This window comes from Chelmon rostratus, chromosome 5 (genome assembly GCF_017976325.1).
Source record: "Chelmon rostratus isolate fCheRos1 chromosome 5, fCheRos1.pri, whole genome shotgun sequence".
NCBI classification, from domain to species: domain Eukaryota; kingdom Metazoa; phylum Chordata; class Actinopteri; order Chaetodontiformes; family Chaetodontidae; genus Chelmon; species Chelmon rostratus.
Window position 1 is genome coordinate 2,370,844 of NC_055662.1, and position 16,443 is coordinate 2,387,286.

Below are 16,443 nucleotides of genomic sequence, written 5' to 3' on the forward strand. Positions count from 1 at the left end.
AATTGGTTATCAGTTAGCCACAGTTCTTAAAAACTGATATTGTTTATTTTTTTGTCTAAATTGGTGGGCTTAAGATGCTAGCTGTTCACGCTATTGAGTGATCAATAGCAAATGCATGCTGAGAGCAGTTCCTTTCAAATGATGAAGACAGTGAGACAAAGTTGTGGTTTCTTTGTTACAGAGGGCTTGTATTGACTTCGCCATAAATGCCAAACCTCTGACACGCTACATGCCTGAGAACACGCAGTCCTTCCAGTACAGGATGTGGAAGTTTGTGGTCTCAGCTCCATTTGAGTACTCCATTATGATCATGATTGCTCTCAACACTGTGGTACTCATGATGAAGGTAAGATCTTTTGAAGAGGATACTGATTACAATACAATGCAGGACTGATGCAGTTTTCCTGCTGTTTTATGACATCAATCCTGAATCCATTAGCTCAGGAAAGGTATAGTTTGACATTTTGAGACTTAAGTTTATTCCCTTTCTTTGCTCTTGCTCCCCAAGAGTTAAATTGATACCACTCTCATGTCTTTACACTAAATATGAAGCTACTCCCAGCAGTTTAGCTTAGCATAAAGACTGGAAACAGTGGGATACAGCTAGCCTGGCTCTGTAGCACAAACTGCCAACCAGTCAACCAAATATTGACCTTACACAGTTTAGTATACACTGACCTGCTTCATCTCTCCTTCACACACAGTGGGTGAAGCAACTTGTTACTGAAGGCCTGTCAGTTTCTGTTCACTGCACGCTCACTGGTGTAGAAGGGGAGTTGTTTGCACCTGTGGAAGGACCCAACCAGCTGTTTATTTTGCCCTGCATTGATCTGGAGGTGCTCTGCTTGCATCAATCCACAAATCAAGTTCTCTGTATTCCCTTGTGTCCCCGTCTGTGATGAGGCCAATTGCAAAGAGGAAGGAAGTCAGGACCGACCTAGGACATTGGACAGTAAATGCAGTGGATGTACAGGGTGGCTGTGAGCTAAATGTTGAGGGAAGGAGGTTGTAGGTTCTATGATTCTCCCCTTCAGGTTCCGCTGCACATTCTCCAGCTCCTCTTTGTTTCCTGGCCTAAGAACCTCTTTTTTCCTCGAGGAGAGCCTTAATGTCAGGAGTGATCTAGGGTTTTGTTGTTGGAAAAACCCTGTACAGTCCTGGTGGGTACAGCATTCTCCATGCAGAAGTTGATATAATCCATTATACAGTGTGTGAGAGTGTCAATGTCCTCCCCATGAGTGTCACAAAGAACTTCCCACATAACAGTCCTTCAGAGCCTCCTCAGCCTCACCGGACCATCCTTTCAGTGTGTGTGGCTGCCTGTACGAGAGGTTCGTCCACAGGTAGGAGGTCCACCAGGTTGAGATCAGATCTTCCCAGGAGAGGGAGAGGTGATGAGTTTTATGCCTCCTTGGTTTTGGCCTAAAATAAATCCAGGATTTTATTGTCTCTGGTGTTACATTCGCTCAATATGTTATAATATATTGAGTGAATGTGGGCAGAGAGGAGGGCAGAGACGATCAGAGTCAGCAGAAATAAGAAGAAGGGCATGCAGGTGTTGCGTCTGCAGCTTGCTTGTAACTGAGTGAATGACATCACAGGCCTTGCTGGCGTTTGCAAGGGGGGCAATATACACTGCTATCACGATAATATGCCAGAACCCCCTCTGTAGGTGAGTATGAGATATGAGTATCGGCTATGAGAGTGGTATTACCTTGTCATGTGACTCGCAGCAAGAAAGCAAATAAGCATATTTCAGACTATCCCTTAAACATTGTTACACCCACGTGTCAGCAAGGAAACCTTGATGAGCCTTTAAACCTTTAAACACCATCTGCCCCTGTGTTTTAGTTCCACGGAGCTCCAGACTTCTATGAGGCGATGCTGAAGAACCTCAACATAGTCTTCACCACTCTCTTCTCTCTGGAATGTATCCTCAAGATTATTGCTTTTGGTCCACTGGTGGGTAACATTTATGAAGCAACTTTAAATGTCTGGAATAATGAAAAACAGCTAATGACGCTCAACTGTTGTCTCTTAGAACTACCTAAAGGACGCCTGGAATGTCTTTGACTTTGTGACCGTGTTGGGCAGCATCACTGACATCCTGGTGACTGAAATCAATGTAAGAACGCCGTATCCAAACAACATAGCTGTCACGGTAATGAGCTGGGGCAGGAACAGCATGTACAGCAAGCTTTGTACAAACAAGCTAACTAGCCACGTCAGCAAAGACAATCATACGGCAGCGGTCCAGAGAGCCTGACAGCTTTAGATGAGGAGAGAGGGGAGGGCTGGTACAGGAGATGAGGATGGATGTTTTTTTTTTTATCCACCTCAGAGAGTAATGTGTGGTTTACAGTCAAACAATACTCTATTGTGCTATTTGTGTTGTTTGACAGTTTCTTTATTCGTTCCAGCCAGTTCCTTTCTGTATACCTGTGTGTATTGTGAAGTAGCCCTTGACTGATTTCCATGTGTGTATTTGTTGATCTGTATCAGTTTATGTTGTGCAATATGACTGTTCCTGTTCTCTCGCCTCTCCTTCCTCTGTCTGCCTTTCTCCTCGTCTTGCTCTGCTCTCTCTCTCTCTCTCTCTCTCTCTCTCTCTCTCTCTCTCTCTCTGTCTCTCTCTCTTTTCCTCTTGCTCTTTTTATTTCTCCGTCTCTCTCTCCCTCTACATTTTCATCTTGTTGATTGTCATCACCGGTGTTGCCATGCCCTGGTCCCAAACATCACTAGACTACGGTGAGTGACTTTCTGTTGATGTTCTTTGTTTTTAGCTCACCTAGAGATTAATTCAATAAAAAAATGTTCTGGTCTCTTGAATGTGAGTTACAAGCGTAATCCAATAATGTAGTACTCTGTTTCCATAAGGTTGTGGAGCTTGTGAGAGATGCACTAAAATATGAATGGTCGAAATCTATGTAGCAGAGGCCCAGATATCCTGACTTTCCCTATGCCATTTTAAACATGTAGCTTGTTCCATTTTACATGTCTGAACAAGTCACAGTGGCAATCTGACTGGGTCAGTCTGGAACATTTCTGTAACACATTCAATGCCATCACATTAACATAAAAGCTGCAGAACCAAACGGTTCAATAAACACAGAGAGAAATTTAAATGCACAGCTTGTTCTGCCTTGTCAAGAGCACTGTAATACGTAATACCATCACTTCTTATGCATGAAGAAAATGAAGGCAGTCTAATGAAACACAAAACAGTGTGTATGAGCCAATTTTAATTTATGAAGGAAATTCTTCTGATGTCACATCAGTTTTTAAAAAAGGAAGTTAAAAAATAATACTTACACAATATGTCCGAACTACAATAAGCATCAGACCCTTCCTAAATATTCATAAAGTGAAGAATATTCAGCAACACACTTCACACACACTATGTGACCAAGTAAATATTAAATTGTCATTTTATATTCTATACAACAGGCAGCAGATTTCATATGAACAATGTTGTTGATGAGAAAATGTACTAGGAGATTCACTTTGAAAAGAGGGGCCAAGCATCCCTCATACTCCTGGCTCTCAGCTAAAGCCTCTTCAGCAAAATGCATTTCAGAATGCCTGCGAGAGAACAGAGAACAATCTTCTTCCTTTCGATCATTGCGTTTTCGACTCAGAGGGGCGACACCACTGTTTCTCATCCGCCAGGTGTCAGATATTGCTCAGCCTTTGTGGCTCTGTGCTGTTAGGTTACATAACGTCAGCCTTATGTATTAAAAAAAATGGCAAAAAGCCACCACTTCAACAGATACGTTACAGAGTGCATGTTTGAAAGGGCTTTATTCCCTCTAAAGGGTCAAGCTTTTTACTGTATGGAAGCGTAGTGGATCCTATGCTTCCCATAATGCAACTTGATATTGTCTTCTGTCAGATTATCACTGCGTTCTCTCTGGTATTATTTGTGGCCTGATGACATCATCAGGGTTACTTTCTCAGACTCGACAAAGCTCCACACACAGCTGTTTTCTCATGCTGAAATGTTGAATCAGTAGAGTGGCTCTTTAAGGCCCAAAGCAGGAGATGGGTTTGTCTCTGGCACATCATCACAGCATATTTTAATGAGCTTAGCTCATAGCATGACAACTGACGTCTTTCAGGGTGTGTAAATGTTTCAGAGCAAGGACTGGCGGTCATGTTTACTGATGGGCCAACAGTCTGCAGGTTCTCTTCCTAACCAGGCGCTATTAACAGAATGATGCCTTTAAACCAGAATGGATGAAACGCTTAGTTCATGCTCTCTGTGTGTGTGTGTGTGTGGGTGTGTGTGTGTGTGTGTGTGTGTGTGTGTGTGTGTGTGTGTGTGTGTGTGTGTGTGTCTGTGTGCAGCAGATGTACTTTCTGTATTCTGTGCTGCCAGTGCATGATAATCACCCACTGTTGTATTCCAGATTAAAGGATATGTTCACATTTTTTGTCATAAAATTCCCTTCTAGCAGTGTTTGCTCCAAAAGCCACAGTGGAGGGACAGTAACACCAAGCAGGAGTTTTGAACTAAACACGTTGCATTTTTATACAAAATGAACAATATGGATTTGTCCTCCATCACTTACATTGAAAAGGAGTAATATGCGACCAGTATGGGTCGGACAATTACAATATGCAAAAACTCTTTCAGTGTACAGCCGGGCATGTCAGTATTGTTTAAGATAAACAGAAAATGTGAAACTAGTGAATGTTAATGCTTAAATCTGTGATGCACTCAGACTTTTCAGCTACAGATACATCAGTTCCTGTACAACACTAATGCACTTTGCTGCTTTCTCTCCCACATGAGACATGATCCAGGTTTTATTAGCTGTTTGAAACCAGTAGACTTGTAGCTCTGCACAGCGTATGGTTCACCCCTGTTCTAGAAGGAAGACAATGCAAATCTTTATACCGTAACCCACAACCGAGATGACTGAAGGATTGTAGTCCTGATGTGTAAATATTTCACAAAATGTACAAATGCAGAAACAAATTCAATCAATGACAAAAGATATCAGTCAATAAATTGAAGAAGCATTTTGAAATAAATAGTTAAACGTCAGCACAGTGAAATCTGTTGGTTTTGGTGGGGGAGTTTTTCACATTCTGTGGTTAGATCTGTAATCCATCTTGAGTGTATTTACACCTGGGCCTCATATGTTTTCACTCATGCATGCTTATTAAAGGTGGGCAGTATCACCACTGTGGTCATTTCTACCCAGCTAAACAGACTGTTAAAACACTTCAACCCTGATATTGTTGTGTCTAACGGTGAGTGATGACTGGTTGGTAAGTGCTTGATGTCCCGTCTGTGTCTAACAGGACAGACTGCTGAACTTGAGCTTCCTCAGGCTGTTCAGAGCTGCCCGGCTCATCAAGCTACTGAGGCAGGGCTACACCATCCGCATCCTGCTCTGGACCTTTGTCCAGTCCTTCAAGGTGCTCACACACACTATCACATGCTCCCTGACATGTGCACGCACACACTGCATGTAGTATACTAGCATCTACATGAACGTGTGCTGGTTTTCTTACACACACCCACATGCAGCAACTGCCTGCACACACAAACGTCCTGGCTGGAATAATTCAGAGTGGATATTAATAATTGAAAGTGTTTTGGTTTCCTGTTGTTTCCTTTAGGCTCTGCCTTATGTTTGCCTCCTGATTGCTATGCTGTTCTTCATTTATGCCATCATTGGGATGCAGGTGGGTGATGTCTTTGTTGTGGTCACAGAGGCCATGATAATCACATAGTGGTTCACGTTTCATTAAAATGTTGTGGCCTGAACAATGAAAAACATGAATTGCATATTGCTAAGACAGTTCAAATCCATTTCTGTGTGTGTGTGTGTGTGTGTGTGTGTGTGTGTGCTGTAGGTGTTTGGCAACATTGATCTGAATGAGGACACAGCGATTAATCACCACAACAACTTCCGCACTTTCCTCCAAGCTCTCATGCTGCTGTTCAGGTATAAGAAGCCTTTTTATATATATCTCATGAGCACATTAGATCACTTTGACCAGGTGGACAGACAGACCAGTAGGTAATGCACCAAATCCATTGTGCTGTTTAAACATCTAATGATATCACAGCTGCTGCAGTTAATAAGACATGCACGTGCTTGGGATAGAGAGTCAGGTAGAGGTGTGGAGTTCAACAAACATAGACAATGTCACCTCTTTCCAGCATTATTCTATTTGACAAAAGCAAAAACAACACAAGAAACTGGACGGCGAGTCAGTCAGTCAGACAATCCAACTTAACTACAAGACTCTTCAGAACTGAGGGAGCTGAGGAGGAAGATACAAAGACGTTTTTTGTGAAACTAGAAACTGGATCTCACAGACTATGATGGTGACAGGTTGTGACAGGTTGTCACCACCATAGTATCACAGTAATATTATGGAAAGAGACAGAGGTATTTAAAGGCTTGGCTTAAGTCCTGCATTTTCTCCTGCAGTATTATGAACAAAATATGCTAATGCAAAAAGTGTATCATTATGTAGACAGAGCATGACAATAGTATTACTGTATTATTTAATAATAGTAAATAATCATTTCACGATCAAAAACAGCACAGTTGTCAACCTTGTCTGTTTTATGTTGAACTGAACTATGAACCTGCAAAATGCTGCCAGGCCTTTATGTCTCTTTCATAAAAGCTTCTCTGTTTTTCTCTGTGTTTTTCTGTGTATTAGGAGCGCGACTGGCGAGGCCTGGCACGAGATCATGTTATCATGTTTGAGTCATCGGGCCTGTGACGAGCGATCGGGGTCCCACGGGAAAGAGTGCGGCAGTGATTTTGCCTACTTCTACTTTGTCTCCTTTATCTTCCTCTGCTCCTTCCTGGTCAGTACTGACACAAACCTAACTGGAACTGTTGGCCTGTGATTTATCTTGTCAGATGAGGCTGTTGGATCACTCTGGCCTTGCAGAAAAGGTCCGATCCTTTTGATTTTGTACTCAGAAAGAAGTGCACCAGAACAAAGCACTTCACAGTTCCTCTAAATGTCCTTGAGAAATTGATGGTGCTAGAAGTTTGGAAACATTGTGACTATTTGTATGGCCAGTTGGTGAACCATTGTAGTTGGCCAGCTAACAAGCTAGCCAGCCAGGAACATGCAAGTGCCTGTCTGTCACAGTAGCTCCTCAAGCCAGCTGGTTTACTAAAGCTTGATCAGTATAGTTTAGGGTTATATGCTAGTTGGTAGCTAAATGCTATGATGCTATTCTGATAGATGCTCCAGCTCTCCATTCCCTCAGGGGTCAGCACTGTGAAGACAGCTGCCACTGGTCAGCAGCACAGATCGGTGTGTCAGAGTTCACCAAAGTTGAACTTGAGATTTGTTCGCCCCCACAAGCAGCTCAGCTGATCGTGCCAGTGCTCCATTTTGTTCCAAAATTTCAAAATTATTGTTTTAAATGCTTGTGTGACCAGGCCAAAATACAGATGTAAACCCTGCGTAACGCCTGTGTTCCAGATGCTGAACCTGTTTGTGGCTGTCATAATGGATAACTTTGAGTACCTAACCAGAGACTCTTCCATCCTGGGGCCTCATCACCTCGATGAGTTCATCCGGGTTTGGGCCGAGTACGACCCGGCTGCATGGTATGTTCAAGCTTCCCTCTGGCCCCAGAGAACAGCATATAAAGTAAAGTGGAGGGAATAGACGCCCTAACTTTACTCCTCTCTTCCCCGTTTGTGACTATGGTGACTGAATGAGGTCTCAAACGCAGGCCTTGTTCCTATACCTTGTTGAATGCAGTCAGCCCACTGATGATCATTGTTTTATTTTAAAGCTGTCCTGAACGTTTGTTTATTGATGTGCTTGTTCTTTTCCACAGCGGACGGATTTCCTATAAGGATATGTACAATTTGTTACGCGTTATCTCACCCCCCCTTGGCTTAGGGAAGAACTGCCCTAATAGGGTAGCATACAAGGTTTGCAAATACCAGACATTTCCGTCACTAGGGTGCTTTGTGTACCTCTATGCCAAGAGATTTTTAACTGAATGGCTGTGCACCAATGAAATCGCCTTTACACTAGCACCCGCCCCTCCAAACTGACTGGCTTTGGTTGATGATGCCGGAGAGGAAACAAAGCTTTCAAAGGATGCCATGCCATTTCTCCTGTCTGAAATAGAAATTTCCCATTCCTATCAAAGTTAACCCTTAAAAGAGAAATTTGACCAGTACATTCAGATCTATAAAATATCTGAATCAGATCAAAAGCTTTATGAAGAATGTGATACAGTCTTTTTATGAACACGTCTGGCGGACGAAAGCCAGGCTATGAGTGAAAGCCCCAAAGTGTTCAGGCTGGCATTGAAACCTTTGTCTCCGTGCACCCTGGTTGAAGTACCAGTGGGATGTCTGCTAGCATGCTGAGGCAGACATCCTCGTTACAATGCTGTCATTTCTCTTCCCTCTCATCAGCATCCTGTGTGTTGGGTCAACCCATTCGTCCCTCTTCTCTCCCCTCCTCCCCCCTCCCACCAAACTCACTGTTTATCATCCCATGTTTCCTGTCAGGGATCCTGAGTTCCACAGCGATGCATCCCTGTGCCCCGACACAGTGGCCGAGGATGACATCCACCTTACATCTCACTCTAGGAAATCTATTAACAACAGATTTCTGTTTTTCCTTTCCATTATTCTCTTGTTTTGTTGATTTCTCCCCTTTGTTCCTCTCCTCCTTCTCTAACTCCCCATCCTTCTCTGTTTGCATTTTGTTTATTTTTGATTTCCTACCCTGTCAAGTGGCCGTATCAAGTACCTCGATATGTATCAGATGCTGCTCCACATGTCCCCACCCTTAGGTTTGGGAAAGAAATGTCCGCCGAGAGTCGCCTACAAGGTAGACCCTCCTCTTCCTCCACCTTCTTCCCTGTGCTCGACAACCTTTCTCCCACTGGCGTGAACACAAGCCAATGTCTGTGCTCTGCAGTGTTCCCTCGTTCCTTCACTTTGTTTTGCTAGTGCTCTGATAATTTTGGTGTAAGCCCCTACCTCATCTTTACTGTCTTTACTGTTTCTTTGAGCATAGCTGCTTGTGTGGGCTAATACCCATCACCAATGATAACAGCCTAGAGTTTAACTTAAAGAGACTTAAAGTCATGTTGATCAAAATATAGTATGTTTATGGAGGAAATTTGCTACTTTATGTCACTATTTCCTTTGAATGGTACGTCCTATTTGGGGTTTTATTTTGTGGAGCAGTGTGTGTGTCTGTGCGCTCAGGTGTGTGTGTGTGTGTGTGTATGAGTGTGTGTTTTTGCAGCTTCTGTTGCTTTTCTGTGGGAGTAATACTTTTCTATGTGTGCTTTTCACTTTCTAGTTCTGTCTTTGCTGCCCATTCCCTGTCATTCTTTCACTCATCTCATCTAACGTCTATCCACTGGTGGAAATATTTTTGTGTGCCTGTGTGCTTGTGCGTGTGTGTTTGTGTGTCATAATGTTAGTGCTGCACAATATTGGCAAAAATATGTCAATGCAATTTTTTCTTTTTACAGACTATTGGTTGAGATAGATGAAAAGTAGACCCAGTTTCCACCTGATGTTAACATGGCATCTGTATCTGAATAGCTGATCTGAATGAAGAAAACTCCACATGAATGCACACAGAATGCACTGCAAAACAGGATGTGATCATCGTCATGGGGTGCAGTCGACAGCAGCAGACAGAACAGTTTGTGGTTGGGGTGATTGGAGTCTTTGACGATCCTATAGGCCTTCGTCCTGCGTCCCAACCACTGGATCTAGAGGTCCTAGATCAGCCATGGCTGCAGGTTTTTGTTCCAACCAAGGAGGAGTGCACCAGGCTGGACTCATTTAATCAGCTGATCTCCCTTTTCAGCTGATAACTAAGGGATCCTATGATGTTGATTGGTTGGCCTGGTGTGCTCCTCCTTGGTTGGAACGAAAACCTGCAGCCACGGCCCTTTATGGAATAGTTTGGACATGCCTGTCCTAGATGGATGGTAGCTCCATCCTGGTGATGTGCTATGCAGTTTTCACCACCCACTGTAATGCCTGATGGTTGAGGGCGGTGCTACTGCCAGCGGTGATACAGCCAGTCGGGATACTCTCAAAGGTGTTGGAGCTGCGGGTGGCTGTGCAGTTGTGATTGAACAGGGTGTACAGGAGAGGACTGAGCACACAGCCCTGAGGGCCGCCGGCCAGGGTGGAGGATGTGGTGGTGCCTCGCTGCACAGCCTGGTGTGTTTAGGATCCAAGAAACAGATCAACAAAGAGTCATTTGTGCGCAACGTTCAGAAAAATGTCTTCATCTTCTCACAGTCTTTCTTTTTGTAATGATTATTTATGGAAATTAGTCTTTTCAGGTCAGTGTTTATTGCCTTCAGCTGTCTCTGTCTGTCACGTGACCCATGCATGGCACATTGTTTGTTAAGATCCACCATATTAGACAGGTCCACCAGCTCCAATACATGTTGAGAGCTGCACATGATTACATTGTGTGTAGGATCTGAATCAAGATGATAATGCCAGGTGTATATGTAAAGGCCTGCGATCAGATGTCATTATCAGATAACAGGTCCAGTTGTGGGTGGTATGTTAATACCAGGTGTAAATCAGGTCATATAAAATCCACGTGGACATAATGTGGCGTAGGCTGTAATAATGTTAGCAAATAAAACCTTGTTAAGTTTTTCTTGAAATAAAATATAAGATCTTATTCACCGTGTATTTTTAGTTAAGAATTATTTCTCAAAGCGCTTCTATACTGTAATTTCTAGGTGTCAGTATTGCTGTCTATCTAACTGATTGTGCAGTCTGTTCTAGTGTGTGTGTGTGTGTATGTGTGTGTGTGTGTGTGTGTCTGTAGGTGAGTGTTTGACCACATGCAAATTAGTGTGGTTGTGCCTGTGTGTGTGTGTGTGTTTGCCCCTCAGCTCTCCATCCCCGTCTCATTCTGAATCTGGTCTTTCTTACTTTCTGCACTGCCACTGATAGCACATGTAGGTGAATGCTTTTTGTGTTCAGGGGAGCTCAACTCTTACAGCAACAATCCCATTCTGTATGCATCTAGTTGTGCCATTGGTCCGAAATGAACAAAATCATCCTGCTAAGGCTGCCCAAGCTTGGTGGAATGGACACTCTTTATTGCTAGCTGCCACTGTACATGTAGAGCATACTCAACTTCCTCAACTCCAAGTTGATGATGGCAACCACAGAGTCGAGCTCCTGCGACTGTCGAGGCACCTTCATGGTTATGCGTTACATGCCTTCTCTCACCTTTTTTTCGGTCAATGTCAGTCTTGCACCAGTGCACTTTGACTTGCAGCGTAGTGCATACTGTAGCTAATAGCAGTGAATGTGAATGTCTAGTTTGTCTCCTCTGTACATTCTTGTAGAGAAGGCTTTTTGTGTGCTGAACTGGGTCTTAGTAACATTTTACCAATAAGGATAAACTTGCACCTATTCAACAAAATTTAATAGAGCACATTTGAGGGACTTTTACGCTCGGGGAGTGAATCCATGGAGGGTGTTGAATCACAGCAGCACACAGATTGATTTCTCTGGGTGAATTGTGTGTTCTGACGGGGCTATTTGCTATCACTCAGTGATCTAATGTCTCTCTGTCACCACTCATCTCCTCTCCTCAGCGCCTCGTCAAAATGAACATGCCCATCGCTGATGACAACACCGTTCACTTCACCTCCACCCTGATGGCCCTGATTCGCACCGCCTTGGAGATCAAGCTGGCCTCAGGTCAGAGAAACCCACCAGACAGTAGAATAGACTAATGTAAAGGCATGCTCTTTGTCTTTTTTCTTGGTTGGTTTTCCTTTTCAAGTAAAGACAGCATTGAATGAATGATGTTAATCTCGCCTCAAGCAATATTATTTTATTAAGTTCTGCCTGTTCTGAGTGAGTTTAACCCCCCACTGGTGAGCGTGAGTGTGTATATCCAGGAAAAACAAAAAAGAGTGAATCTGCGATGCAGTTGTTGTTGTTGGAAGCAGTAAAGACTTACGCTGTCTTCGTTCAAACTACAGTTGAATTCAAGTTTCTCTCCTTCACCACACTAAGACTAACCTAATCGCCTTGTTTACTCATCACAAAACACACTTCATTTAAACTCGACAGAAGCGAAATAAAAGGCAACAAAAGCGTCTTGGTTAATGTTTCCATTGTTTTGTCACCAGCTCTGGTTTGGAAATAAACCTGATACAATAAAAGCAAATGATTGTTGACAAAGGCAAACGATAGATGACGTGTGTCTTAGGTCATGTGAAACGGCTCCTGTAGCAGTCAGCCATCACAGCCACGCTGACAGATGAGCGCCAGTTCTCAGAGCTGGAAATGAGCAAATGTGGCTCCCATTTGGGCTCATTAGAAGGCTTTGTGCTGTGCTAGGCATGTCTGCTGGATTCTCTCTGCTGGCTTCACTGCCTCTATCTGCACTTTTAATGAGGATTTCTCATCATCTGTCAGGAACAACTCATTTACTGCTTTGCTTGTTTTGTAAATCTGGAGTGAACTAGTTGGAAGATGCTTCTGTCACTTTTCCTGCCTCTCTTATTTGAAACTGTGTTTTATATGTGGTACTTAGCTGTGTGTTATGCTAGTTTAAAACACAGTATATGGCGATGTGGCTGCCAGCCGATCTATGTGTTTTAATAAAACAACTTGAAAGTCTATCTTGTCTCTCTGTGTGGATTTCCAGGCATGGTAGCCCAGCGATTATCTGACGCTGAGTTAAAGAAGGAGTTGTCCACCGTGTGGCCCAGCCTCTCCCAAAAGACCGTGGACCTGTTGGTGACACCACATAAACGTAAGCCTTGCATTATCTACGCTGTGGCCGAACTGTGTTACACAATCACCTAAATACCTGTTTCTCCTTGTCACAACCTGGCTCTTAAGGCCACGGCAAAGTGGGAGACGCACTGTTTTTTACGAGGCTAGCTAATCACGAACACAACAGAACATCAGCAAGCATGGCACGTGCACATCAGCGTGAGCATATGGGGTGAGGATGGTGTGTGAATGTTGTTCAGTGATGAAAGTTCAATCTGTGCGCACTTGTATTTTTATCATGGTGTGTTTGCAGCTTTTGAGCAAAGCCTTCACCACAAAGAACGTCTTGTCTTCACTTAACATTAACTTACTAATGAAACAGAATTGTCAATATGAAAGTTCAACTGTATATTTTCACATGTTGCCTAATATTCTCATATCTGTGAAGGACTGTGTGTCATTAAGTGATTAACCTCAATCCCTCATGGTTATTACCATGGTGACAGTATGTAATGAGGAATTATGGCTGCTTATGTTATAGAAGGTGCTCTAAAGTTGCACCGCTTCACCATCTGACAGAGTCATTGACTAATAGCCTCAATCAGAAAGAGAAAACATTATGTTTCAATCATATCAAATGACTGTGACAGCCACACAGAGAAATGACCAGATCCAAAGTCATGATGGCATGTCCAGGCTAACCGCTGTAGCTTCTGTAGCTCAGTGCAATCTCTCATGTAGTATTTTTTCACCTGTCTTTCTGAACAGATGAACAATGTTTTGGGGGGGTCTGTCCATACTCTAGTTAAAGTTATCCAAAGATTGCTTTGTGAGCACAGCTTCCATGAATATTTAGCATGATGACAGCGTGGGTCCTACCATTATTGTCACTTGGTTTTGTCCATATCCTTCTGATACCATTTTTCTAACCTTTTAGCTGTAATCTCTGCCATCTAAACATTTCTACAGCGATGGCTCCTCTCTGTCCTGCTGTTTTTACAGCAGCCCCTAGACTCATCCATGTATTTACCTCTGTTTTCAAGACGCCACATTTGGCCCCCGTAATTATTAAGTAAACAACAATACTAGACCCTGTCGTCATCTGAACATATGAGGCAAGTGCTGTTTTATTTGAGTGTCCCATTCTGAGTGTGTGAATGTATGCACTCAACAGTGCCCTCAAAAATTCAGCAATGGAGCGACCAAAGTGCAGCCCATTGCATGTATGTACAGCACTCATGATGCCTGCTAATTATGCAACACTAGGTTTGGCGGTGATGATGCAAAACGATCATGATTAGTAAAATGAGTGTGTGTGTGTATATCTGTGTGTTTATGAAAAGAATACTGCACAGACTCAGCATTGCACTCCTATGACACTGAATTCATCCAAATCAATGCAGCAGAAGCAGAGGTGCCATCTTTTTTATTCCATGCATTCTTCCAAAGCATGGTGCCTGCATTACCCATACTGTAACTGTGGCCAGTAGTTTGGTCGGAGCTACGGGTGTGCTAGTAAGTCAAGTCAAGTAAGTCAAGTTCTCTCTCAAGAGAGAGAGAGCCAAGAGGAGAGGCTGCAGCTCCTGGAGCACAAAGATCCAGATCCAAAACATCTGGATCAAGAAACCACCAGCCAATATAAGGTGTATTGAGATCAGACAAGTATGACAGAGTGAGCCAGTTCACAATTTTGTAATTTCCGAGGAGCGCCTTGAAGTCTGATCTGACATGTACAGGGAGTCAGTGAAGTGAAAGACTGTGTCATATGGTCAAATCTAGCAGCAGCATTCTGAACAATTTGAAGACAGTTAGTACTAGCACGTGGCAGACCAGACAACAAAACGTTTTAGCCAGGCCAGAGATACCAAATTGGTTTTTGAGTGGGTCTAGAAATATACTGCGAGCTCTGCTATCAAATGCCTGAGATCCAGTAATAGAAGTTCTGAGGTGGAATCCAAATCAATAGTGAGCAAAAGGTAATTTTTTCAGTATAGTTCCAGTGGAGTGAGAGACCCTGAAAGCAGACTGAAAGGGTTAAAAAAGATTACTGTTAGATGTGAAGGCAGAACATTGTTGAGACACCACTCTTTCTAATACGTTGAGAGTATGGAGTGTTCAAGGCTGGTTGATGGTTATTTAGACACCCTGGGCCAAGGTGTGCCTCCTTATGTAAAAGGTAAGAACCACAGCAGTCGTAAAGCTAGTGGGGACAGTGCTAGTCAGAGTAACAAATTAACAAGATTCAGCGCTTGAAGTCCCAGAGATGACCTCAGATCTGTAACATGTTTAGAAGCTAAAACCATATTAGACAATGTCTCAAGAGAAATAGCCTCGTAATTTGTGAGAACTGAGACTAACTCGCCGTATTAATATTACACAGAAAGGTGGTGTAACAGCCAAAAATGGTCAATTCACTTACAACTCAATACTACCTTAGTCTGAGTTATGGAGCATATGGCTTCAGTTAATGCAATATAATCCATCATGTGTCTGTTTTTATACTGCAGTTATTTAGGATCTACTTTTAACCCACTTCTGGAGCTCTTTAAGAGCATTTTTAAGTTTCAAGAAATGTGATAGATGACTTTTATTCTTAAGATTGCTAGCAGAAGCAAAAGTGAAGGATTTTACTTGTAGTAGTCCTATAAATACTTGCCCAGGTGAGTACATGTGTGTTGGTGTGTGAGTATGTGTGTATGTGTCCATCAACATGTCATGAGCTTGGCTACTGCTGCCACCTTTTGGTCAGAACTGTGTTCACATCCTGCTCCACAAAGGCATCTCCAGACAGTTCTGTCCAGGCGTTTGTTTTTGTTTATCTGAGAAATCTGCTTTAATCACTTAGTGTGAATTGATCAAATCAATCACTGCAAGAAGTTCCTTTTGTTTAAACTAAAGCATTAGGAAGACAAGCAGGCAAATAGAGATGAATTGAGGACGGAGGAATGAGTCAGCAGAATTTCCTCTCCTGCCGTCCTACCCTCCTTCCTTCCTCCTCACATCCTTTCTTCTCTCCTCACCTCCTCAGCCAATGAACTGACAGTGGGGAAGGTTTATGCTGCCCTGATGATCTTCGACTACTATAAGCAGAATCGAGCGAGGAGGCTGCAGCTGCAGCAGCAGCAGCATCAACCAAGCGCGTCCGGCTCCCGGGTACAACATCCACACCACTCATGCCTGTGCACTACACACACGGACATGCACTGAAGCACACACACATTGGATGCAGTAGGGCAAACCTGTATGCATGCGCCCACGTATATTATGCTTGCACACACTTGTACACACCTTGACTGTATGCCTGCATGTATACACACATCCAAAGAAAGTGCTTTTGTATCCACTAGCCATCCACTGGTGGATTACAAAATCACTTGCATTCCAAATTTAATGTTTTTTTAGTGTAAAAGCGCTTCGGTGATTGGTTATCTGCTAAATTAGCTGTATTAAAGGCACACATACCAGCCACAGCCAAAGATGAACCTGCATTTGGCTGTTGGCTGGGGGTTATTTGCAACCTTGCACATCACAGGTGCATGTTTGTTTGTGCACACACAAACATTCACACACATTCACACGCACAAATGTACTACATACAAGCATGGCTGTGAGAAATGAATATTCTGGCCCAAGTCTCCACATCTGGGTGGCACTGAGCCCCCGCTGTCAGACCTGGATCCAACAATAT

General features: G+C 43.2%; 1 protein-coding gene across 1 annotated transcript in view; it reads left to right on the forward strand.

Moving 5' to 3' along the window:
* Positions 1–16,443, forward strand: part of cacna1ba (calcium channel, voltage-dependent, N type, alpha 1B subunit, a) — a 137,525-nt gene that overhangs the window by 103,210 nt on the left and 17,872 nt on the right. The window contains exons 33-45 of the mRNA XM_041936942.1: positions 182–346; positions 1,852–1,962; positions 2,042–2,125; positions 2,743–2,748; positions 5,311–5,427; positions 5,632–5,697; positions 5,869–5,960; positions 6,691–6,841; positions 7,474–7,601; positions 8,754–8,850; positions 11,621–11,726; positions 12,685–12,792; positions 15,784–15,908. Of these exons, the coding sequence (XP_041792876.1) occupies positions 182–346; positions 1,852–1,962; positions 2,042–2,125; positions 2,743–2,748; positions 5,311–5,427; positions 5,632–5,697; positions 5,869–5,960; positions 6,691–6,841; positions 7,474–7,601; positions 8,754–8,850; positions 11,621–11,726; positions 12,685–12,792; positions 15,784–15,908 (1,356 nt within the window). The remainder of the gene's footprint in view (positions 1–181; positions 347–1,851; positions 1,963–2,041; positions 2,126–2,742; positions 2,749–5,310; positions 5,428–5,631; positions 5,698–5,868; positions 5,961–6,690; positions 6,842–7,473; positions 7,602–8,753; positions 8,851–11,620; positions 11,727–12,684; positions 12,793–15,783; positions 15,909–16,443) is intronic.